This window comes from Siniperca chuatsi, linkage group LG6, assembly GCF_020085105.1.
Source record: "Siniperca chuatsi isolate FFG_IHB_CAS linkage group LG6, ASM2008510v1, whole genome shotgun sequence".
Classification (NCBI taxonomy): domain Eukaryota; kingdom Metazoa; phylum Chordata; class Actinopteri; order Centrarchiformes; family Sinipercidae; genus Siniperca; species Siniperca chuatsi.
The window spans coordinates 2,440,051-2,466,958 of record NC_058047.1 but is presented as its reverse complement, the minus strand read 5'-3'; the positions used below and the strand labels follow the sequence as shown (position 1 = coordinate 2,466,958).

At 41.5% G+C, this 26,908-nt stretch overlaps 1 protein-coding gene and 1 long non-coding RNA gene across 5 annotated transcripts in view; one reads left to right on the top strand and one right to left on the bottom strand.

The window, feature by feature from the left end:
- pik3r3b (phosphoinositide-3-kinase, regulatory subunit 3b (gamma)) overlaps nt 1-26,908 on the top strand; it is a 226,430-nt gene that overhangs the window by 197,018 nt on the left and 2,504 nt on the right. For 2 of the 4 annotated variants that reach the window (XM_044199321.1, XM_044199320.1), the window contains exons 8-14: nt 20,463-20,598; nt 21,191-21,289; nt 21,685-21,865; nt 23,123-23,248; nt 23,340-23,659; nt 24,938-25,012; nt 25,227-25,397. In XM_044199321.1, coding sequence (XP_044055256.1) covers nt 20,463-20,598; nt 21,191-21,289; nt 21,685-21,865; nt 23,123-23,248; nt 23,340-23,659; nt 24,938-25,012; nt 25,227-25,397 — 1,108 coding nt within the window. Of the gene's footprint in view, nt 1-10,625; nt 11,147-15,631; nt 15,787-20,462; nt 20,599-21,190; nt 21,290-21,684; nt 21,866-23,122; nt 23,249-23,339; nt 23,660-24,937; nt 25,013-25,226; nt 25,398-26,908 lie in introns of those variants that run through there. The other 2 variants (XM_044199322.1, XM_044199323.1) reach the window with 2 other exon arrangements.
- The window catches only part of LOC122877581, a 66,354-nt gene continuing 64,707 nt past the window's right edge, over nt 25,262-26,908 (bottom strand). Inside the window, exon 4 of the long non-coding RNA XR_006378288.1 lies at nt 25,262-25,390. This is a non-coding gene — a long non-coding RNA (uncharacterized LOC122877581). The remainder of the gene's footprint in view (nt 25,391-26,908) is intronic.

Sequence of the window (26,908 nt, the reverse complement as noted above, 5' to 3'; positions counted from 1 at the left end):
TTTTCTTGTGATCACAAGACGCTTACTTGGTTATCTCAACATAATCTTAATAAGTAATAATTTTTGCAATCATGAGAAACGAGTTTTTCTTATCATTTTCTGATCTCCACATCTCAAATACATATTGAATTCATGTCCCGTGTGCAGTGCTGGTGAAGGCAAGTCACACAGTCAGAAGTTCAAGAAAGGATCACCGCACACGAGAAAACTGAATGAGGAAAAAATGATTCATAAATATTATTTTTCTATGGAAAGTAATTCTTGACATTAAATGGTAAGGTTTGGCTACATGAAGGTTTCTTTGTAGACAAAAATCTCCGTTTTTAAATTCTGGATTTAAGACTATTCTTATTTCCAGTTCATTTTCTAGTTTTTGCCAGTTTTTATCAAGCATGACCATTAGTCAGCACACGGGATGAGCATTTGCATCCTTCAGATATCAGCAGCAGTATGGGGGGTTTGTGTCGTCCACAGTGTTTCATTGGCCATATGTAACAGAAAATATGGCCTCTCTGCATGGCTCACTGCAGTGACTCGATCCCACTGACACCGTGATTGCATGCTCCCCACACACACATACAATTCTATGGTAACCCTGAGCTCCAACTGCCTTTTTTGATCATTATTTGCTTGTTTTAACACTTTTGTTGAGTTCAATCCCAGCACACCTCATGGCTGCACCATCAGATCAAATATAAATATTCTAGATATTTTGTGCATCATTTTCTACACATTTCCCCAAAACTGAGTCTGATATCTTTGGAAACTTTGGGATCTTGACCAAAGACAGAATGTCTGCAGAACATGAGTTTGTAAAGATGTCTCTGGCAGTGTTTTTATGGCTTGCAGTGTGAATGTTGCCATATCAACAGCAACAGAAAATCTAATGCTGAGAACAAAAAGGTGACTCCTCAGTCACATTGTGCATTTTAATGATAATTGTAGCAGCGATGTAGGCGGATGACACACCGTGTACATCCCTGCACCTTCCAAAAACGCTTATGCATAATATATACAAAAGTGCCGCACCATATTACACAACTTTTTTGTGTGTGTGCGTGTGTGTGTGTGTGCTCTCCCAGACCCCACTCTGCCGATGTCTATGTTTAGCAGACTATTCGTGTCTACAGTTAAATTGTACTTTCCACTCTAGTTATTACAGTGGCAGACGAAATATGAAAAGCGCTGAGGGCCATGGATAATAAGCACAGAAATAGAGCAGGCAGTGAGCAAACCTCAGCCTCATCATCACTGTACAGTCAAACATCCCACCCCCCACACACTCATATATTTATGGACTGTTATTTCTAAATCCATGAGACAAACATGTCCCGACCAAAACTTCAGGACAAATGGAACCCCGTCTCCCTTCTTCTCTTCCTTTACCGTCCTCTTTCTGGCTCTTGTGCATCGTTTGCTTCAGTCTAGCACTGCAGCCAGGCAGCTGAGGATCTCTCCTCCCCCTCCTTCCATCCATCCTTCCCTCACTCTACTGCTTCTATTTCTCCCATGACAGCAAATGCTCAATCTGTAGGCTTTTCCTTTCAAAGAAAAAAGGTTTAACCACATGCTCAGTGGCTGATAGATTGTACAGTAGCTACTCCCTGACACCAGGGAACGTGTCAGGGAGATATACGACACTATTGTGTCTCTTTCTGAATCACTGCTTTATTACAGCACGTGCACACACACACACACACACACACACACAAAGTCACACAGACACATGCCCACACAGGGGACCAATTAAACATATAAAACACAAGACTGAAAACTGCACATATGCCCATTTGTTGACACAAGTAGAAACAAGAAAAACTCAATTTCTTTAAGTCAAATAGAAATTCACAAGTAAAATATTACTGATAGTCCTCCATTTCCAAATGCCACTTCAGTCAAAGTGTTCAAAGGCTGTCCTCAAAGACCAGCAGAAGACAATGAATATGGCTCCAAATTATGTCTACCAAGTTGTTAATAAGCCTTTCATATGTATTTTGCTTTAAGCGACACTACAGTGATGTTGTATTGCACTTGCATAAAGATGGAGGACTTCAAAGAAAGACATTAATTAAAGAAAATCGAAGCAGGAGACACCGAGACATCCTGTCTTTTAGTCCCTAGTACAGTATGTGTCACGCTCCTAAAACAGTGGATCCAACAATTTCCATAATACAGCTAAGTAGTGTCTCTACATCAGACCCTTGCAGACCCACACTCAGCCCAGACCTTCGTGTCTAAGACCCGAACCAGCTGAACTGGCAAATTTGAGACCCAAACCCCACCTGAGACCTTTGTAAATTCTGGCTTTATTTCTGTTAGCTCACCAGGCTAATGCAATGCATCAGCTACACTCTTTCTTTTCCCACTCCCACTTGGCATTGTGTGTACTTGCAACACATGGCACCTAGTGATGCAGATGACTGGCACAGTCAGAGAGAGAGACATTCAATACGGGCAATTTAATCACCTAACATGTCTTTGGACGGTGGGAGGAAGCCGGAGCTACGGTAACACGGGAGGACATGCAGACTTCTGGTCCGGTATCACATCAATTGGCACCCGCTACTCTTCTTATCACACTTCTCTCTTGCACAAAGTGTGGCTTCACAAGTGTATTTGTTAAATGTTTATCGGATTGCAACTTTTTTTATTTTTTCTGATACCTGATCCAGTGTGCCATGCTGACAACACAACATGGTCAAAAGTATGTGGACACCCAAACATTACACCCATATGTGATTGATGAACATGTCATTACAAAACCATGAGCATAAATCTGCTTCTATAACAGCCGTCACTCTTCTGATTTAATGCTTTCCATCCATTCAGCCACAAGAGCATTAGTGAGGTCCAATACTGATGCTGGGTGATCAGGTCTCATTCACAGTCGGCGACGGCGTTCCAGTTCACCCGAAGGTGTTGGATGGGGTTAAGGTCAGGGCTCTGTGCAGGCCAGTCATGTTCTTCCACATGGGAAAACCATTTCTGTATGGAGCTCCTTTGCGCACAGGGACTTCGTCATGTTGAAACAGGAAAGAGACACTGTTGATACAAAGCTGAATGGAACACTGTTGTCTAAAATATCATTGTGCACTGTAGAATTAAGATTGCCCTTCATTGGAATTAAGGAAGTAGTCCATACCAGGAAAAACCGTCCCAGACCATCATACATTGGCCATTATACACTATATGGCCAAATGTACATGGACACCCTTATACTTTTTGGCCATACAGTATAGTGTATTATGTTCTTTTTTTGGAGAGTCAAGTTAAATGAGTTTGTGTGTCTCTCTCGCTCTCTCTCTCTCTCTCACACACACACAACATAATGCAGATAAGCTGGTGGTTCACAGGTGTTGGAGGGTCACGATAGCTCCATTCAGCCGTGTCAGTGTGTGTCGCCCTCCTCGTGGTGTCTGGCTTTCTATCTCATTTCACAAAGTACAATAGCTGCTAATAAAAGAGTGTTTGAGTTAAATGATTACATGCTGTGGTTGTAGAAAATGACACTGTGTTCTGATGTGGTTTTGGAAGGCGTTGCTTTGGGCACAGGTGGTGTGTGACCTTAAATGTTCTTCACACGTGCACAAATAGATAATGCACAACTTAAAACAGGCACAAACCTCTGCGCACACACACACACACGTAGAAACTCACAGATTGCATCTAGTTTACTGAACTGCTTGTTCTTAAGGAGCGACAGCAGCAGTTAAAGTTTTTGGACTCAGACTAATTCCAGGGACGTATTTAGATCAGTTTTATCTGAAACTCACTTAAATATAATCCGCTAGACTGAAGCATAACAGACAAAACCCTGATAGAACCAGATGTGGGTCCATGATCCAAATATATGCTTCATGGCCAAACATTGTGCAGCCCCAAACAACTTGTTACACTGGATTTGTGGGAAATGTGTTTGAAATGATTCACAAGATCTCTTCGTATAGTCAAAATGAAGTGTTGGAACAAGCAGATGCAGGATATATTTATGTGATATCGCACAATGTGGAAAAAAATTATTAAAGGGGACATTTTTATAGGAAAAATCAAAGTTGAAGAGTTAAAGAGCATGTTACTTTAGCTTTGACATGCCTTCATGATTAAAAAATCATGTGTGCATGGATTCGTGCTTCCCTGCTGCATTCAACTCAGTAGGTGGCATATGATATGAGCTTCCAGACAGTGGATTTGTCTGTGCTTAAAGCCCCTTAAAAGAGACATTGTTAGTGCCTCAATGGACGTTATGGTCTCTATGGCGACAGAAATGGCAAACTCAACACCTGATTCCCAGGAGCTCACCTGGGCTTCTCTCTCTCATACACACACGCAGATTCTTTTCTCGAATTCTCTGTGCGACACCCCCCCACACACACCTGCACACACGCAAACAGGAAGAATTATTTAGAGGTATGATTGACTGTAGGTTTCTGCGTATTCTTACATTGTTTTGTCAATGTAAAAGTGCATACGTATTTTAAGTCAAATGTATTAAAGTATCCAAAGAAGAAGTAATCCTTCTGAACAATGGTCCCTTCCTGAGTGCTAAATTATTGATGTGTGAACCTGTAACCAATTATCTTTAATGTTGTTTCTGGTCCAGCTGGTGCCACGGCTGACTGCTTTTTTATTCTGCTGGGTAGTTTAAAGGTATTGTTCAACACTTTGTGAAATATGCTTATTTGCTTTGCTTTTGGCAGTGACATGCAGATTTCAATCTCATGTCTGTGTGTTAAGTACAAAGCTGGAGTCAGGACATGGTTAGCTTAGCTTAGCTTAGCATAAAAACTGGAAGCAGCAGGAAACATCTAGCCTGGCTCTGTCCAAAATAAAATAAAAATACATCTACTGACCAGGGCTTCCATGCTGGAATTATTTCTTAATGAACCACCTCCCAGGACTTCTGTGCAGTGTCTCCTGCTAAAGCACAGGTTGCCAGATATGGTTGGTAAGCACATTTTGGTTTTGGTCTCTGTACAGACACAACGGTACCAAACCTGGCAACCTCACTGTGATGACAAGACTTCAGGAAGCTGCACACACTCACTGCACCGACTATTGTTCAACGAGACATTGTTACAACATGTAGGCCAACTCTTCTAAAACCAAAAATTGTTGTTTTTACATTCCTTTGTATGTATGGTTTAAGCAAACAAGATACAACAAGTTAAATATTGAACTTTCCAGGTGAAGGTGGGTGTAATTTTGAAGCAGAGGTAGGCCAGCAAATTTTTTTCTGTTTCCAGTCTTTATGCTAAGCTAGGCTAACCACGTTCTGACTCCAGCTCCATATTGAACACATACACATGAGATTGATCATCATCTCACTCTTGGAAAGAAAACAAACAAGTGTATTGACCAAAGTGTTAAACTATTCCTTTAGCCTTTATAATCATAAGAACAATAATAATACATCATATTTCACGAGCTTATGCTTATTTAATGGTTAATGTAAAATCTGAATCTGCAAAGAAATTGTGGAGTAAAAAGTACCTTATTTCTCAAGTAGTCTCATAGAATGGAAATACTCAAGTAAAGCACCAGTACCTCAAAATGTTACTGAAGTAAAACTGCTGAATAAATGTACTTTTTACATTCAACCTCTGGACTCATCAGCTCCCCTCGTAGATTAACAGATCACCAATGGGTAATTAGGTAAGTTTCTATGCAACTGCAGTGCAAATTTAGAGCAATTTTTTTTTAAAGAACTTTGCCAAAACAAAATACCAATCAGTGTTTGTTTCTATCAAACAGTTTTTCAAATATTTTCAAGAGGGCATATCGACATTACATGATTAAATGAAGCCAGTAACTCTGGTCCATCACTGCATTCCACTGCTGCTTATAAAATGGCATTTATGTTATTTTAATGGATGAATTTGTGGTATTGTCTGGCACATCTCCCTTTATATTTTTTATTTTTGGTCTTTTTGGCAAAATGGAGGCACATACCAGTGACAGCAGTATGAAAATGCTGCAAAAGTGAAAGCTTAAGAAGGTTCCACGACATCAGCATTTATTAAAAAAATTCTGCTGTTATTGCACTTTTGCTTTTATCACTTTGCCAACATCTCCGCCTCAGCCAAGCTTAAAAGTTTTGTTCGACATTTTTGGCATTTTCTGTTTATTTCTGGCATTCAATTTTTTTCAAAATGCACCTAAAACATGTGGATGGAAACATACATAATTGGAATTTGAAGTTTTATTTGCAGTCGTAGGAGGGGTTGATTCATATGTGACTAAACTTCATATGTGATTATGCATACGCTATGCAAATAGGCCACTTGATGCCACTCGGCTCTATTGTTGGGAAGGTTAAATGGGGAGCAGTGTGCTGATGGCCGGGGACAGCGCAGATTAATACTGCTGTTCATCCTCCTCCCTCTGTCTGCCCCTCCTTCTTCCTCTCTCTTTCTCTTTTGTATGATGCGGGGCAGAGTCAGTTCCTGTGTCATTGTTAGGGATCCATCTGCCCGGCCACACACACACTCACTCACACACACACACACACACACACACACACACTCACACACACACAGCGGCAGCAGCAATTATACCTGTTTGACACACAGAGAGGAGCTTTGGGCTGTGTGTCCAGCACGAGCCATCTGTGAAACAACCATCCACACACACACACACACACACACACACACACACACACAATCATGATGTGTATGTGTGTCTGCTGCATTACATATAATTAATTCACTGACATTCCCCCAGCCCCCCTCTTTTTTTCTGTATTTGGGCAAGAGGACCCTCTGTCCTCCTTCTTCTCTTGTGATTGTCAGACGAGACACACAAGTTTAGGGAGGGGATGCATGGACGGACGGACGGATGGATGGGTGGGTGGATGTAGAGGGAGGACAGAATGGATGGATGGCAGATTGGGGAGCAGACCTTCATTTATTGTTGCTCCCTAAAGTAGGACACCAGGCAGACAGATAGATAGACAGAGCAGCTGTAATTACTGGTGGCAGCAGCCTCCATCTGAAGATATTGTATTGATATTAGGCTGTTAACAGGAGATTACCATGTGGATGACTGGGGGTCTGGGCCAGGCTGTGTCTCCACTTTGTGCTTTGAGGGCAGCTGATTATGATGAGGCCATTGTTCTTTTTGTATTTTAAAAGTGCTGTACTTTCTGTTCTTGGCACAGGAATAGAAGCAGAAAGAGGGATTAATATGCTCATAGTTTTAATTATTTTTTTAAGCAGTTTTCACCAAAAAAAAAAAAGCCCAGATTTATTGGAAACAGTTAATCAGCTTAAATAGACTGTCATCCTAATTTTTTGTTTGCACACACAGAACACCCCAGAATATGCTTCTGTAGATAGAAAATAAAGGTTTTAACTCTTCAAAAAACAGACCTGTGGAAAACCTACCCAAACCCAACATGAAAAAAATACATTTTAAAAACAGAGAGACTCACCCTATAAGATCCTAGGATGAGTAGACTGGATCTAAAATGCAGTCGACCCAAATGGACCCAAACAGAGAGAGAATAATAGAGATAGGATGAACAAGCAGGTGTGGTCAAAAAGAGCAGCAATGCATGTCCTAAGAATCAATGGAAAGTCGCCTCAATGAACACATTTTTCTCCTGTGATGATGATGGTGATGATGATGATGATGATGTACCATGTGATCAGAGCTGGTAGACGGTTCGCTTAGATCCATTCCAGTATTAGTCATATCGACACAAAAACTAGAGACCTAAGGCAATAGATCGGGACCCTACCCGGACCCAGTCAGACTGAATATGATCCCAGGTCAGGTCTCAGTTGCTAGGAACTGACTGGAACTGTGAAGTCCTCTAATAATAAAAATTAAGGAGACAAATGGAGAGAATGCTCAAAAGGTGATTTTGAGATATTTTGAACTGATTTAACTGTTTATCATAGTCAAAATGAATACTTGTAAATTCCAAAATGTTACATAAACCTGCATTAACAGATTGTTTGGCCATTTGGGGCAGCAAAAACTAGCTGTAAACACAACACTTAACATAGTATCACCTTTTAAGTTGATATGGCGAACGTGTTAGCAAACAGTTGCCTAATTACAAATCCAACGAGATACTTGGCAACATTATCAGTCATTTGGAGTCGTGTTTGTGTCCATCTGATTAATTTAAGTCCAAAATCCGCTCTCCTTTTAGCTCTGTGTCTCTACCAACTCCTGAGAAAAATATTTGGATCTTTAGCTGCTCTATGTTCCACTGTCTTCACTAGCTGTGTCTGTCTGCTGTTTGCTGCTGAGCAGGTAGCGTACACTCAGCTAGGAAACACGAAAATGAAGCAAAACAGTAAAGTTGTGGGACGCAAATCCTAAACAATGTGCTGAAAGACACTATAAAGCTCTGTAGAGCTGAGGGGAACTGCAGAGTTGGGTAATAATTCTCTGTGTGTTCGTCACTACGTGGGACCCCTTTCCCATAACACGCCGTCATTTGATACATTGTACATATAAAAATATTGATTACAGCAACTTTTAAAAAATTAATCTGAAAATAAGGAGCTCTACATACAGTATAAGTCCGAAACAGACCTGAAGCCACAATCCTGTAAATCCATAATATCCATTTTAGCAGGTGTGTGTTGATGTGTGTGTGCAGTAATCCCTGTATTATAGGTTTCCTAAATACATGTTTGCCCCTCTCTGGCATCCCTAAGCTCATGTTTAAGCTTCCATATCATTTACTGTAACTGTACTTACCTCACTGTAGGCGGCTTGGTTCACATTGTAAATGGTACCTTTCCCTTCACTGGAGTTAATTAAGCCCACTGAAGAAACAAACTATAGCTCCAAACACATCACTGCAACGGAAAAGGATATTATGATCAAAGGGGGTACATTTTCCACTGTTTTTGGGACAGGGGTCTTGTAAAGTAAGATAGTATAATTAGCTTGTGATAGTTTATTAAATGTGGCATAGTGTAGCATCAGCTACAGAGCAGCACCTCTGGAGCAGGCAAGGGTTCAGTGTCACACTACAGCAGCAGGGTAGATAGTTGCTGACGTGGGTGCCTAAACTCAGTCACACAGTCTGTGGGACCCAATCTATAATCTCAGAGACATTGTAGTCTCTGTCTCATTGCTTGTTTTTCTACTTTACATTGCTGCAGACCATTTTCCAAACCACACTGGAGTGATTTAGGGTTTTTTAATGTGTTTTTCCTACCTGTCCGTCAGCCATTGTTTGAATTCATTTCACTATGGTATGGAAATGAACTTGAAACAGAGACATGAAACATGCTTGATTTGTGTATTCCACCATTGTTGTCACTTTGCATGCTAATACAGCTGAAAGAGTAGATCCATTTGGGAAGTCTCCACTGTATTACCATGCAATGAAAACTTTTACAAAAAACTTGTAAAAAGAATTTTAGATTTTCTTATTGTCAACAAATCCCATGAAAAGACCGAAACCAACAACGTGTTATTCCGTCTCTGAATGCTTACCAACTTCCCTATCCTGTCAGTTCTTACCTAACTGCTCACAAATGTATAGTTTTTTTTTTTTTTAAAGGCTCAGTAATTTCCTAAAACAGCTGGGAAATGTTTAACAAACATTACTCAAACAGGAGGAAATAGGCCATTTGTTGGGGCCTATTTTCAGCGGCGGATTAATCCACATTTGGTGCTCTAGTGAATATTTGGAGGGTGTATGTGCAATTGAGTCAAAATAAACTACAGTGTGTGTGTGTGCTAATAGTAATGAAGGAACATGTCACCCAGTGCAACAGTGTGGCTCACTGATGTGTTTTTAATAGATTTTGGACAACAATGGAGCTCTGTGGCTCAGAGGAAGAAGATATATCAATCTTTTGACACAAACAATGTTTGTTAGCAGGATCAATTTATTGTTGGTTTGGGTCTTTTCATGGGATTAGTAGACAGAAGGAAAAATCTAGAATATCACCAGCCTTGTCTTTTCACATAAATTAATTAGAATATGGTATGGTAGTTCACTGTGATGGATTACATAACTCAAGCAAGTCTTTCTGTTTCAAGTTGATCTCCATACTTGTAGCTTAGGAAAAGCACATTCACAAATGCAAAAACATTCAGGTCTGCTTTGGAAAATGTAAACATGTGTGATTTGGCCTAAATGTGCAAAATGGTCCTCTACCAATGTTTGGTAGCTCATTATTCGTGTGGCTTGTTATGTCATATCCCAGTCTGGCTGCAGCAGGAGCAGCCAGTAGTTTGTAGTGACATGAGCGAGTCAGTAGGAGGGTGATGATCTTACTGGAGAACCACAGAATTTGCAACATGCTCTTCTGAGACTTAAGTCATTTCCCTATTGGCATTTAAATTCAGCTTCTGAGCTTGCGCACAGAGGCTCGGCCAGCGGTGGGCCGGGGAAAGAAGGGGGCTGATCAAGGGGTGACGTAGCATTAAATAAAATCCTGGCAGAATGAATGAGTGGAGTAATTTCCTCTTAGGTTAGATAAGAGTAAACTGTATTCATCGTGTGTTATTATCCATTACGGCAAGGATCTAATTTGTATTTAGTTTTGGTGTGTCACAGTTGAAAAAGGTTGTGTTCCCCCCCCTGTAATCCGCGGCGGAGTGGTTTGTCCCAGCCGTTGTCAGCCTCCGCCAGCCTCCTCTTGTCAGTGCTCTTCTTAAAATGAAGCTAGCAAGCCGGCGGTACCTGCGGAGGAGAAGGAGAGGGGACTGAAATGTAGAGCTGGCATCTACTCTCCCACCGTTTAAAGGACGTATATATATATATATACACATATATAGAGGGCCTTAATGAAGTGCCCCAAGTTATTAACACTATTATTATGTCGGAGGGAGCAGCCGCAGCCCGGTGCTTGCTGTACACAGTTCGTCTATTTATTCCAGTCTGAAGCAGGAATTCAGATAAAAGACTTCCAAGTAACGTTAGTTAGATAGATAGATAGGTTAACTTGTCTAACCAAGTGGGGTTTTTTTTTTTTTTTTTTTTTTTAAATACGTTTTATGCGCATTTTTTCCTTTTTGTGGAGGAAGACTGTCAGGTTAAGCCGCACGAAAGCAATGTATAATACAGTTTGGACAACGGAAAAAGCCGGTGAGGAAGGAGACTGGAGGGACGTGATGATGCCCTACTCCACAGAGCTGATATTTTATCTGGAAATGGACCAACCGCCAGGTAAGGAGGCCTGTGAAGCTAATATCGGACATGGAAGTGAGGGCTGGAGCTAGCTGGAGAGGAGAGGAGGTGTTTGGTTTGCTGTCTGTTCAAATTGGTGGAAAGTTTTAAAGCGCACATCCTGCTGCTGCTCAACCCCCCCGCCGCCGGTCCTTAACGATATTTGGGTCGTCTTTTTCGAGGGATTTCACGTGTGTCTGCTCATTTTTGGTGATATTTTTAGTTTTGGCAGTGCATTATTAGCCACTGTTCCAACATTCGCCTAGCATAAGGTAATCTTTTTTTGTTTGTTTGTTTTTGTTTTATGGGAGGCAGGCAACTCGAGTTTGAATAAAACGTCTTGGCGACATTTTGTATTTCAATTTGGTTATAATCATAACAGTTTCCAACACCAGTGACAACGCTGTAAACACATTACGCTCGGTGGTTCTTGCTCTACGGTGCAGAAATGCTCCTTTTGTACATGTATATGCTGATTTTTGCTTTGACACAGTAGCTGCTGCTCTCCAAACCTGCACTCAAAAGACTCATTTTGGAGACAATAGTCCCATGTAATCTGCACATAGAGGCAGCCGAAATCCTTCTCTGACCATCTGCATTTAATGTGGTATGATAAATGAATGGCAAAGATGGCAGACATCGTAGCCCAAATAATTTTGGACTAAAATGCAAAAAAAATCCAACGCAGTTCGTTGTAGCCGAATTTGCTCCTTGAAACTAGCAACTAATTTCTGCAACCGCCTGCGTTTGAATCTGTTCTTACTCCACAATCAAAATGTAAATGCATCCATCCGGATCATCCCGAAATCAGCTCTGCCCGGTGCCGACAACCGGAAAGGGGGGATGGGACACAGAGAACAGAGAGGGACCGGAATAATGAACGAAACCGGGAATAAAAGCTCCCGGGCATTTCATAGTCATAACATCGTTCACTGCCACGCACCTATAAGTCTTTGTGCCCCTTCCTGGCCAAGTGTCACACAGAAGGGAATATGTTTCATTCATTCGTTCCTTCATTCATTTGTTCCTCGGCAATTGTGCCGGTGTCATTTGATCTCCCCCCTCCTCCTCCTCCTCCTCCTCCTCCTCTTCCTCTCTGAATGGATCATGGCGCAGATGTGGGACGTTGTGTTGTTTCCAGGAGGTGCTGTTAAATGCAGTTTGCCCTGTAGCTCTGTGCCTTTTTCCCCTCCTTTCTCTTCCCCAATCTATCTATCTATTGAGGTGTGCTGTATATTCTGCAGCCACCCTAAAGTGCAGTATTATGTCTTGTCTTTGGCATGTTGCAGAAATAATGCAAACACAAAACTCCTCTTGGTTCAGACGCTTTTATCGAAGAACGCATTCCAGCCTTTAGATCCTATATTTCCTATAACCTATATTTCAGATGTATTTTCACCCTATGTGAAGTTTGTGTCAGCAAGAAAAATGTCATTTCATCTGCACAGCTACATTTTCTAGTCAGTTCTTGCATCCTGAAGTGCAATATGGATTCTTTTAAGTTTGAGGTATATTGAAGTCTAAGTAAAGTGGGCTGGTGCATTATGTCCAGCCTCTTTCTGCTCATTTAAAGTCAAAGCCTCCTTCTGGCTGCGCGAGAGAGGAATTCATTCTCTCTCTTCCCCTCTCCATTTGAGAAGCATTGTGTCGGAGCTACAGTTGAGTGAATGGACAGTGCTCCCCAATGCGTCGGGTGTAAATGCAACACGCTGACTCTTTGCTGGTGATTCACACACACTTAACTGCCACTGGACCTTGGCTTTTTATAGCATCCGGAGCCATTAATTCATTCATGCATATAAGGTGTCACTGTCATTGCTGAAAAATAGTGATGATAAAAAAAAACCTCAGCATTTGTTCTCATTCCATGCTGTGAATAATGCAATCAGCGAAGACAGAAATGTACAAAAGGGTGCATTTTGGACTTCTGCTAAAATCAGGAGTGATTCAAGCTACCAGCAGTGTGTTGTATGGTACTCTGTGTGTGTGTGTGTGTGTGTGTGTGTGTGTGTGTGTGTGTGTGTGTGTGTGTTGCCTGAATGAGCTCATCCTGTCATCAATTACATCAGCTTAAACCGCTCTGCATCTTTTTGTTTCGCACAGATATAGCCGACTCTCAGCTAGTCTTTGTCTCATCGTATGCAGAGTGTGTCTGCGTGTCTTTTGTCTTAACGTACCTGACGAGTAATCTAAAGAGCTGTGGAGTGAGGAGAAAGAGGCAAAGTGACAGAGAGGCTGAAAGAGGAGGAACAGTGGGAGAAATGAAAGAGAAGGAAGGAGGGATGATAAAGGGTTGAGGAGAGAGGTGGAGACGTTGGGAGAATAGAAGACAAGTGTCCCACAGATGTTCATTAGACTATTTATTACACTGGAATTGAAACCTGAAAGCCTCAGTGACAGTTATAGTGTGTGTGTGTGTGTGTGTGTGCGCGCCTTTGTTAGCAGAGGTGGAGTGCCACTGCTCCCCCGGGGGAGGGCAAAACCTGCGTTTCCACTGGTAACTTTGTGTGTGTGAAGGGAGTGTGTGTGCGTGCGTGGATGTGGTGTGAACAAAGAGTCTCGTCTTTCAATGGAAAATCACCGGGACATTATTGTTAAAGGACCATACCGGAGTTTTTTGGGGTTTTTTTTTTTTTTTTTTTTTTTTGCATGTCTTGGCTCATTTACAGCAAATCCCATATACTGCACATTACTGTCCAGTCTATTCACATCTAGCCAGCATGAAAATCAACTTGCACAGGCTTGAAACTTCTCCGATATGGCTCTTCATCAGTTTACATCATGTCTATATTTGATATTGGTGATATTGATGATGTGGTGCAGATTTTACAAATCGATCTGTACACTGCATTATTATGCAACAGTAATGTAACTTTGACAACAGTAAAAGCAGTAGATCTGCCTTTTCAGTGGAATCCTATCAGGATGATTTTATCATATTATGATGTTCTACAAAATTCGTTTGTCCAAATTAATGATTTGGAGCAAAATGAAATGAGTTTTTTTGTGACTACACTGAAAATCTATTTAAATATTTGTAAACCCGATTTTTCACTTTTATCAAGTGGTCAAAGAAATCCTTTTGACAGATATGGTGGCTACTGTGATGGACTAATTAATCACATTTCAAGCGCAAACCTATATTTTTAGAGTGCATGAAATAAGCAGAAATGGCTACCTGGGAAGTACAAAAAACTAGTTTGTTTTGGAAAACGGTAAATATACATGACTTCTTTCTTTGGGCTAGAGGCCTTCAGGTCTGTGGCATCATTCATGCACAGCAAAGATGTCAAAGCCTCTTTGCATATAGGACGTAATTATCATTTGCAGGATTGGATTGACATGTGGCCCATAAGAGATGTAATATTTCCATATGTGTCGCTGAGTGATGAGAGCCTTTTGTCAAGATCATAATCTGAACATAAACAAAACATTGTTCTAAACAAAACATCATACAGTTTATATATAATGACAAAAGTTATTACAGAATGCGCATCAAAGTTCATTCATGATCTTGAAAATAGTAATTTGACAAGATCCACTTTCTTCATCTGCGAATAGAGTTTGCTCTGTTGTCATGGAGATGGACCTGTTGACAGGAAGATTAAATTCATAGCTCTTCAAACAAAAACACCTAAAGGTCGGAAGGGTTCGGATGGTGATGATCGTAGAAGAAATTTTAATTTAAAAAATCCGTTTGTATGCACAACGCAAAAGCAGATTTGTATTACAGTATGTAGAGTCATACTGGAATTCTCAGGGGAAAAGGTTTTTTAAGTATTGTTCAATTTTAAAAAATGTATAGAGATCAAATTATTGGACTTCATGATTAATATTTGTATTAGTGGACTAACAATTGGTTGAATGTGTTTGGCAGCTTCTCAAAAGTGAGGATTTGCTGCTTTTCTTGGTTTTATATTATTGTAAATTGAACATCTTACGTTTTGGACTGTTGGTCAAACAAGACATTTGAAGACGTCACCTTGGGCTCTAATGAGAATTCGTCACTATCTTTTTTTTTTTTGTTGACATTTTATAGACTAATCGATTTTTAATTAGAAAATAATCAAAAAATAAGCATTTTTATTTGCAGACCTAACTGATTCCAGTGTATAGTGTATTAAGTGACTGAAATGAACCATGAATGAGTGACTAAAGGAGTCTTTTACAGACACATTCAGCTGCCAGTCGCACTGGGATCAATGGGAGATGACCTGTTGATTTAGCGCTCGATGCTGCACTGCTGTGTATGAGTGTGTGGTGTCCCAGAAGGAATGGATATACCACAGGGTAACTCCCCCTCCCTCCCTCCTTTCTTTCTTTCGCTCGTGCATTCCCCCCCGTCCCCCCCCGTCCCCCGTCCCTCGCTGCCCCCTGATTGGCCAAGGGGGCGGGCCTCCGTGTAGGGATTTGTTAGCGTGTCGTCTGTCTTTTAGGATCAGCCTTGCACGCTCTTTTCTTCAGTCTGAAGGAGCTGAGAGCAGGAGGAGGAAGGGGAGGTGGTGGAGGAGGAGGAGGAGAGAGAGAGAGAGAGAGCAATAGAGAGAGAGAGAGAGAGAGAGAGAGAGAGAGGGAGGAGGGAAACAGCTGAGAGACGAGTGGCAGCATGCAGCTAACTGAGAGTGCGATGGTTGAGGACGGTAAGAGACGGAACGGGACAGATTTGCAGTTTTGGTGTATTTTTCTTTTAGTTTCTTTTGTTGCTGCCTTTGTTTGTCTTTTCTTTCTTTCTCAGTTGCTTGACTCACTTTTCCTGTTCCAATCTGTCCATTTTATTTGCATGTTTTACTAGTTTTCCACTTCTTTCTTTTTCTTATATTTCATGTTGCAGCCCCCTCCTCTTTGATTCAACCTAAAGCTTCAGAGTGTGTGTGTGTGTGTGTGTGTGTGTGTGTGCATTGGTCTTCATTCTTTCTCTGTTGCTTAGTGTGTCAGTCGATCCACAGAAAGTCACTTAAGCAAAAATGCAAACACTCAGGTTCCAGCTTCTCAGGTGTGAGGGTTTGCTGCTTTTCTCTGTTTTGTATATTATCATTTTAACATTTTAGACAGTTGGTTGGGAAAAATGAGAAATTTCAAGATGTTGCATTGGGCTCTGGGAAATTGTGATTTTCACTATTTTCTGACATTTTGCAGACAAAAATTTTAAAATATTAGTTAGTTGTAGCCCTCGTGTTGCAACAATCTAGACTCAGATTGGAAAACTCTTAAGTCTTACGCTGTCGAGCATCTCCATGTGTGAGAGGTGTGTGCGTGTGTGTGTGTGCTTTCACAGCCGTGATGCTGGAACACACCCACATATTGTAGATGCTCAGACACACCACCTGCAGCTCCTTACTTTGTCCAGATGTAAAGTTGTGGAAGTAAAACAGGTTGAGAAGCAGATGTCTTTGGAACAGTTAATTCATGCCACATGCTTTGAGTTTTTAGTTGCTTTTGCAGTGTGTGCCACAATTTTGACTGTGTGTGTGTGTAAACTCTTGCAGTAAAGATATTTGGTAACGTAACTGCTGTACTGCGTCACCGATCAGCTTTGTGTGCACGCATGATTTTTAAAGCTTTCTGTGTTACCAACGGATGACTGAGGCTCGTACTGATGCTTTGTGTGTTTGTCAAGTGTGAGTTTATCGTGTGTGTGTGTGTGTGTGTGTGTGTGTGTGTCAGTCCGTGCTGACCGTCATTGTTTAGGAGAGCTGTGGGTTTCTGCCTTCATGTGTGATGACAAGTGAAATAGCTGTGTGTGTGTGTGTGTGTGTGTGTGTGTGTGGCTGAGCGCTGCTCCTTTGTCTGGTGAGGGGGGAGGAAGGAGGGGAGGGAGGCTGCGCTGACGATCGCCTTTGTTCACCGTCCCTCTTGCTCTTAGAATATTATGCAGTAGCTGTGACTGATATTTATTTATTTTTTTACAGATATATAGAACAATAGTTGTGTAATATGAATAGTTTTCATACTTTGACATTTTCTGATTCTGTCCTCTTTGGTAGGACGGTTGTCATTAGCAAGTTTGACTTGTTTTATTCAGGACAGCTGTTGAGAAGAGCAGACTTATCCGAAGTATATTTCTGTGTCAGAGGGTCAGGCTCCGTAGATGCTGCAGAAGTCACTGACACTGCTTGATTTAATGTTTCCAGCGGACCTTTGCAGGACGTGTGTGTGTGTGTGTGTGTGTGTGTGTGTTCATTGTCCTGTTGTTTCTCATAGTAGTGCTGAAACGAGAAGTTAGGCAAAAAGCAATGAGAATTTTTATGATGACAATAAAAAAACAAATCACTTTTAGTCATTTATCAGGTAATGTCACCAAATTTTAACTGGTTTCAGTTTCTTAGTCGTGTGGATTTGCTGCTTTTATGTGCTTTTATATCCTTGTAAGTGACAGATTTCTGGATTTTTTTTTTTTTAAGTGTTTCTCAAATGACAGCAAATTTTAAGATCTTTTGATACTGTCCTTTGTGTGGTCCATGTTCTTCCACACTGGGAACAACATGCAGACACTTAGCACAGTGTGTTTAAGTTATGTTAGAGTAGTTAGAAAATATTTTGTTTTTCTTTGTAACTTTTAATTTTTTTTAAAAATGTTTTCCTGAAATTAAATAAATCCACTGAATAAAAGCGTGTGAGAGAGTCCATAAAGTGCTGACGGAGGGGAACAGTGCAGCTGCAGTAACTGACTGACTGCCGTGGTGATGAGGAAAAGGAAGGAGAGAAACGAGTCAAAGAGTGAGGGAGAGGAAAAAGTGAGAAGGACAGCAGGGTTGAAGGAGAACAAAGAAGAGGAAGAAGAGCTGCCACTGTATCACCACATTCCTCTGAACTGAAACGAGTGTGTGTGTGCCCCATTTCTTTTTTATTAGCAGTCCGACCTCGTTGTTCTCAGCATGAAGTGAGCAAAAAGTCCTAGGGTGTTTACAGTTACCACTGTTACCAGTTATCAGTTGTTTGTGTAAATTCAGATTGTGTATTTCGCTGCTCATAACACACAATGCCCTGTAGTGTTTTGAAATCACACACATTACCAGATAGTACGTATAGATAGTCGGGTAACAAAAAGGATCACTGGCGTTCAGGGTTGATGAAACCCTTTGGGGGGCCCTAAGTTGAAGTTACAGGCCCACCACAACACTTAGCTACAGTTGAGTTGCTTTATATGGAGGTTTAAATATTAAAAGCAGCTGCAAAAATGTATTTGGAATTTTAATGGTGGCAAAATAACACACTTCACATTGTTAATTAGCTAGTTTTGGGGCCCTCTGCTGGCTTGCGGCCCTAAGCAGCCTAAGCAGTTTCTATTTGACAAACAGAACATGTATATGCTGCACATTAATGTCCAAACCAGAGCTAAAAGTAGAGCGACTGTTGCATTCATCAGGTGGCCAGAAACTCCAGTGATAATAAGATGACAGTGTTGCTCTATGACTGCTACAAGTAACAGCTGTTTGCTTACTTTTTTTACTTTATCATATTTTTACATGTCAGATTGTGTTTTAGCTTGTTCTGCTGCCCCCAAGTGGCCAAGAAAATAGTTAAAACAGCTTTAATTACTACAGAGAGATACTTTTTTTTTTATTTATTTTTTTTACAGATGTTAATGTTAATGAAGAAAACAAGAATCTAACTGTGTGTAACAGTGATCAGTAGAGTATGGGGTGTCAGTGTTACAATGACTCACAGTAACACAGTAGCCGTGAGTGAAGTGTCACGTTAACATTCGTTGGGACAGTGAGTAATGATCATGTTACTTCACATACGCAGAAATCATGTTGGGTATCATTTCTCCAGCCTTATTCATCTCTCCCTGTGCATTGTGGGAATTCCCCCTGTCTGTTTGTCATCCATGTGTGCGTGTCGTCTGGTAATTTGTGAGGCCAGAGTGTTCCGGGACGGTTCAGCCTCTCACATGTGCGCACTCTGCAGAAGGAGAATGCTCCTCCGGTGGCATTTCAGGGTACATTCATCAGCGTACTTTCCCCTTTCAAAGGACGCCGTCCACATCAGTGTGTGTGTGTGTGAGTGTGAGTGAGTGTAAATTGATTTGTGATGTAGGAGCTCTCCAGTAATTTCCCTGCTGTTCCCTAAACTGTATCCAGATGTGCCTGGAGACCGCTCCAACATGTACTGTTTGTTTTTTAGTATTGTGGGTTATATTCAGGCTAGCGCTGTTTGGCACACAGCATGGCAGCAAACACAAGAGTTTGTTAGCCTGTTAGCATTCACTCAGGCTGAATTTGCCTTTTAGACTTTGAAACGCTGTTTCAAATGTTTTTCTACAAACCCCCTTTTTGTCATTTAACAACAGAAGCCTGATGTTATATGATGTCTGAACACAAGCAGCCACACAAGAACTTCACCTAAATCAACTGTTTAAAATTGGCAAAATTATGATTTGTATCTGTTTACTGAATAAATAAACAGATAGATAATTGCAAATGTAAGCATGCTGTCTATGCCAACGTTTGCCACTGTGCCGTGTGCATTTGTGGTTTTGTTGATTGCTTGATTGCCCCACAAAATCAATAAACTTTTAATAGGGGGAAAATTATGATAATTATGATTTTTTTTAAGTATACTGTTCAAAAAGCCTTTAATAATCCATCCATTAGACTGTACAGTATTTCAGAAATGGAATTTGACACACACATATCTGTGTACTAATAACCTAAGTTATTGTTTTTGTTAATAATAAAGGGTATCGGTCATGAATATCATTCAGAGTGCCAACCAGAAGCTAAACGTCAAGTTTCTGCCAGATGGCTAACATTATCTGCTGTGATAACTACAGAATATTAACTACAGCAGGTCAGTGGGAGGATGAGTGTTGGCAGAAAACCTCTTACAGACAGCCAATAACTTTAACTCTGCTTTTAAGGTAGGTGTGTGTGTGTGTGTGTGTGTGGTTTATGACACACGGAATAATTACTGTGATGATGTATGGGCTGTGTTTGTCATGCCACTGTTTTCCTGTGTGATTAATAACAATGCGGTCACCAACTGCACCGCTGCATTTGTGTGGAGATAAAAATACAGCTCCTGTGTTGTAATTTGCATATGAAGTATGTGTGCATGTTTGGAAATGAAGTGACAAATTCTCTAGCTTTTTCTGGTGTGATTGTTTATGCATATGGTCATACAAAGCAAAATGTCCAAATGTTAGTGATAAAATATCTGGAGAGTCTGAAGTTGCTTCGCCTCCTCTTCATCTGCAGTCATGGATGGATGGTTTAAGTTTGCTGTAGAAAATACAAAAAACTGAGGTCAAGTTACAGTGTATATATACCAACTCTTTTTCAATAGTAACATATTCTCTCTTTCTCGCCTCCAGCTCTTCCTCCGAAGCCAGCGAAGCCCCAGCAGCCCTCCTCAGTCGGGGTGGGAGGGGGCAGCAGCAACGGCACCAAGGACGGAGGAGCAGTAGGCTCACTGCAAGAGGCTGAGTGGTACTGGGGTGATATATCCAGGTAACACACACAGGCTGTGTCTTAAGAGTGACTGATCTTCTTACCAAAAAACAATTATGAATCAATAACATTCTAATAGTAGGTAATCTATTAGTAGTCTAGTATCAGTTGGGCTCTACTTAAGATATCCACCAGTTTCCTTGGAGTTTAGTTTCAGAACATCAAAACAACTTCTTGATGTTTGGGAACAGAAATCCTTTTTATAAAATCTGTATTTATTTTTTTTTTTTTTGTGTAAATCTGTAAAAAGTGATGAGTCTTAACTGTCACTGCCTTACCTTCCTAAGTGCAGGTTAGCTCTCAGCCACAATCCACACACACTCAGATGATAACCACACCTACGGTGCAGACAGCCAGTCTGCCACCTTTAACACACAGACTCATCCAGAACAGAGATGCTGTTGGCTGGGACCAGTCTGCCCAGTCACTCCCTGCATCATTTAATTGATGGACTGGTGTGTGGCTGCGGGGAAAGTCCTAATCGCCTGCCACTGATAATTGGAGGCAGGCTTTTCAAATGAACACCATCTGTACACGGATCACTCAGCCAACTCAACACTATTTTTCTCTCTCTTTTCTGTTCTGTCTTCAGGGAGGAGGTGAATGATAAGCTCAGAGACATGCCTGATGGGACCTTCCTGGTTCGGGACGCTTCCACCAAAATGCAGGGCGACTACACGCTCACACTGAGGTAAAGTCTTAGTTTAGTTTGCAGCAGAGAGTCATGAATGGAGTGTGTTGAAAACCACAAGGGGATTTATGGACGCTGGAAGGGGTAGATTATTTCTTCTGCTCCACTTTTGTGCAGCGATCCCTCTAGTTAACTACAGATTGAGGGAAATCGTGTGTTGAGAAGCATTTTGCCTACGCAGCATCCTGGTAAACGAGCAAATCACCCACTGCCCTGGAAATAAAGTGCTTGAAAGGGAACTGAGCCCTGAACTAGAAGCTGTAAAAGTGTGAATATTAAGGAGCATGTGTGTTTTGGGATGCATGTTCAGCATTTTTCACTATAAAAGTTTGAATTTGGTGTTGATATGTACTCATCTTCTTGCCTGTATCTTCTTTTTTTCTTTTCGTGTTCAGGAAAGGGGGCAACAACAAGCTGATAAAGATCTACCATCGGGACGGGAAGTATGGCTTCTCCGACCCCCTGACGTTCAGCTCGGTGGTGGAGCTCATCAGCCACTACAGACACGAGTCTCTGGCTCAGTACAACACCAAGCTGGATGTCAAACTCATGTACCCCATCTCCCGCTTCCAGCAGGTCTGCACACACACGTCCATCCAACAAGATACACATTGGCCGATTATGACTTTATTTAAAAGGTCTTTACAACCTGGGTCTTATTTTGAATATTTGTTTTCACTTTAAACTATCTGCAGTAAACATCCAATACATTATAGACCTGCGGTTGAAACAAGGTAGAACAGGTATACATTGTAGAACTGCTTTCTAGTTCAGCTTTAATCTCAGTTACTTGGCATTGCTGCATGGCCGAAAGCATGCAGACACCCCTGTCCCCTTTAGTTTTTCATGGCTTGGGCTTGGCCTCTTAGTTCAAGTTCAGGAAAATCTTAATGCAGTGGTTCCCAACATGGGGGTTATAAGGATAAATCGGAGGGGTCACAAGCCGCAAAAGGGATGGATCCAGTATCTTAATGCCATACATACATACTGTATATTGTCAAACACCTTTTGGGATGGACCTCACTCATGCTCTTGTGGCTGAATGGTAGCAAATCCCTGCAGCCAGGTTCCAAAATGCTTTGAAGTGACATGTTCAACCATCACATAGAGGTGTAATGTGTTGCTGTTCACACACCTTTGGCCATATACTGTAGTTTATGTGAACAGGCAATTTTGCAATGCAGTGGATGACTATAAAGGACAGTTCAGGTGTGTTCCCTTTTTGTTTTCTCTTCCAAAGAAGTGGTTTAGAATATCTGTTTAAAGCCTGTCTGGTAGCTCCTATTGGTCTCATTTGTAAGGCTGTGTTCTCTGGTGTTGGCACATCTGCAGGTCTCTGCATTGAAGCTGGCGAGTCAAATGTGATCTTAACCAATAGGAAAAACAAAACGAAACACCTTTCCGACCAGTTTCTTCTTTAACCTCCCCACCTCCTTGTGCTGGCTCGCGCTGGGGGTTTCCACTCTAAACTGCAGTGGCAGCAAGATCTGTGCTTGCTGAAATATTGCACACATCCGCGGTGTCAAAGGCTCGTTGTTGCATTTATTCCCTTGCTCCACGCATTTGCCAGGCGAGCCATTACTTGGAGCGATGCAGTATCTCTGAGGGTGCACACCTTGCCGTTCACCCAGGGCATTGTGGGTGGTTTATTAATGATCCTGTTCAGGAGTCACCCTCAGTAAGCAGAATCAGGGAGCAAACATGCACTTTCCCCTCCGTCCTTAATTACAAATAGCTCTAACATGCAGCCTTTTCTTTTTTCTTCGTCCTGTCTCGAGTTTCTGTGCACGCTTGCTCTCTAATGCTTTTTATTTCTCCTCCTCAATTCCTCAGGACCAGCTGGTAAAGGAGGATAATATTGATGCTGTGGGGAAAAAGCTGCAGGAGTACCACAATCAGTACCAGGAGAAGAGCAAAGAGTACGACAGACTGTACGAAGAATACACCAAGACGTCGCAGGTACACATACCCATGTTATGACTGAAGTTTGGTTGTTTTTTTATGGTTGTTTCCCGTCCACTCACTTACCTCCTTTTCTCTCCTCCCTCAGGAGATCCAGATGAAGCGGACAGCCATCGAAGCCTTCAACGAGACCATCAAGATCTTCGAGGAGCAGTGCCACACACAGGAGCGCTACAGCAAGGACTACATCGAGCGCTTTCGCCGTGAGGGCAACGACAAGGAGATCGAGCGGATCATGATGAACTACGAGAAGCTCAAGTCTCGGCTCGGAGAGATCCATGACAGCAAGGTGCGGCTGGAGCAGGACCTGAAGACACAAGCCATGGACAACCGCGAGACTGACAAAAAGATGAACAGCTTGAAGCCTGACCTCATACAGCTCCGCAAGATCAGGGACCAGTATTTAGTGTAAGTACAGAAGACATAATTGATTGAGTACAGCAGACATGGGACATCATCTTGTTAGGACACAGAGCATGACTCAAGGACTTCAGAGGACACACACTCAGTTCATTAAACAGAGTGTGAAATACATTGATGAACCATGGCCCTGGGAAAAAAACATCTTGCCTGGAGTCCTGTTTGTCAGATCAGGAGGGTGATATAGTTAATTTACACTTTGTTTATTATCAAAACTAGAATAGCTACAAGATGCCTGTGGATGAGACTCACAGGCTGTCTTCAGACCCAGTCTCTTGTATCCAGACAATGTAGGGGCTTGTTTAATGGAAGCAGGATTATGTATAACTCAGGTGGGTCAATACTAAGTAAATGCTTAAACCCAACCACCAACAAAATCCGGACTGCGGGCTGAAGAAACAAAGTGGTTTTAGTTTTCCCCCAAACCCTGTGTAGGGTGTGCTCCTGTGAATGTGTATTTAACTCATGTTTGAACCCACAACTGTGATTTCATTTTTCATTTCTGTTGATTATTTTTTATTGATTGTATAGACAAAACGATTAATCAGTCAAAATAATATTGAAAAATGCCCATCACAGTTTCCCAGCGCTCAAATGAGTCTAAAACTCAAAGATATTAAATTTGCAATGATATAAAATAGAGAAAAGCAGCGTTTTTGTTTACATTACAGTTTCCAGAAGTAAAGGTAACCAGAAGACAAAAGCAAATCCTGTGACCCCTTTAGGGGTCCCGACCCCCAGGTTGGGAACCACTGATATGTTATGATCTAGTCAATTTTCTGTAAAGTCAGTGGAGAAACAGTTTATAAATTAAATAACCAAACCTAGAAATATATGGTTTTGGCTAATCCAGGGAGTTATCCGACAAATCAAGCCAGATATTATAACACTGTAAAGCAAAATCTCTGATATTTGACACCTTTCTATCTCACAATATACAGTATATCATCCTATCACCCAGGACACATTTTAGTCCCAAGGCCCAACAACACAGTCGTGGCTCAGGCTGCTCGATTGGAAACTCGTGTTTCCTTTTACTGAAGGTTCAGCTGGAGATTTCTTGCTTTATTTCTAGGAACGAGTTGAACAACATTTCAGCAGAGCTGGCCTCATTCTGAGAAGACATTTGTTGGAGGCTCGCTAATTTGATTTCTGTTTAGTCTCATGCTTGTTCACTGCACCATAAACAATGTTGTAAATGAAATTAGCCTTTTAAACCGATTCCTAGTAGTAGTAATGGATATCTCTCTCTCTCTCTCTCTCTAGCTGGCTCAATCACAAAGGAGTTCGTCAGAAACGAATTAACGACTGGCTAGGAATCAAGAACGAGAACACTGATGAGTGAGTCTCTACTTTTGAGTTTTTCTGCCAAACCTTTGGCTGAAGATTAAACAAAAATGGGGTTAATGCTGTAATTGTACATATGTCTGTGTGCACAGAGCAACTGTGGTGTTAATTTAATTTGTCCTGATTTTAAAGTACTGAGAATATAAAATTTCGTTCTGTGATTTAAGTCCTCCATGTATCTCTTGTGTAACTGTATGTGTGGGTGCAGAGGCTACTTTGTGAGTGAGGAGGATGATAACTTGCCTCACTACGATGAGAAGAGCTGGTTCGTCGGGGACCTGAACAGGACGCAGGCGGAGGAGCTGCTCCTCGGGAAGCCGGACGGAGCCTTTCTCATCCGAGAAAGCAGCAAAAAAGGCTGCTACGCCTGCTCTGTAATGTGAGTACACACAAGACATGATTTTAGTGATGTGCATCTGAAATGTCAATTTCCAGTTTTTGAGATACTACACTCACACGGTAATCTATACTCAAAGCCCTCAAGACATCATACAGGTGTTTGCAATATTTAGTCCTTCATTTACATACATGAGGACTATTAGAAAACCTTTCAAAATAATGCAGTTCAAGACAACACCATCACTAAATTCAACCATGACCACGAATTTGTTGTATCCAATACGGTTTTTACAGTTTCCCAGTTACTTCCAGTAACAGCCGTCAGAGGCCGTCTCCTGTCTTCGGCCTTTATGGGAAGCGTGTTCAGCTCGCTGCGTTCCTTGATTTGCTGAAGTATTATTCACAGGATTAGCCAATAACAGACATTTCCGTTTTCATTTGATCTATAAATATAATATAGTCATGTGATGAAACATTATTGCCAGACCTCCATCGTGTCAAGCTCAGAGAGGTGAAATAGTGTTGGAGTCGCAGTGGACTGTCTACGGAGTATTGATGGAGTCCGTTGCTGGTCCTCGCCCACGTACTGTAACATTTGCACGTCGCCAACAAATGAGGTTGGATGATGTGACAAAGTTAAAACTTGAGTGAAAGCATCAGATTATTGCTATGAAAGTGTAACTCGCTTCTGACAAGGCTGAGTTAGCAAATCTAACAGAACAGTGCCAGATCAGAACACTGACCTCGGATACAGGCTGCGCTAGTTTACACTCTTTTTTCTGGGCAGACTTTCTCCAGTCCTTCTTGAGCTGGACGAGAAGGAGTTCTGGCTTCACAAGATTAACCTCTACAGGATCCCATCTAGCATTAACCAGGCTTGTCCTGCCCGCCCCGCTCTAATTTCACCTACTTAAGGTAACCAGCCAGGGAACCGTTTTCTAAGGCAATAATTTGTAACTCGGAGAATCATTAGCTTGCTCCTGCATTTGGACCTCATCCACATTAAAGCCATGTCTTAGTCCTCTTTGTATTATTAGTGCCCTCCCCCACCGATGGTCTGATGATCACAAGTATCAACACTAATGCTGCTGAGAAGTTTTAATCTGTTCAGCAATTTACTTAATCTGAGTTTAATCTCCACTGGCTGCAGTCGCTCTGTCCTTTTTTGAATGTGTTGTTGGAAAGTTTAGGCAACACGGAGAGGCTGCAGAGAGAGACTGGAGGCAGGAAAGTAATAAGAACCGGCGACTAGAGGATCCATGACGAGCAAAACCCTTTTTCTGTAACCATGCTAACTTCATGTAATCAACCTGTCTCTGACACAGTATCCACAAAAACTGAACATTATGTCAGAGCCGTTGATACCTAACATACTGGTGTATACTCTGTGTAACACTTCTCAAAACACAGTCAACTAATTTACTTTTGTGTCTGTAAGAGTCCTAACTACTGCACATTAACCCAATTATTGGATTAATGAGTACAGGATAAAGCAGGTTTGAGGAAATAATCTGAAAATGCGGACAGAAAACATTCACACATCGTTTTAAA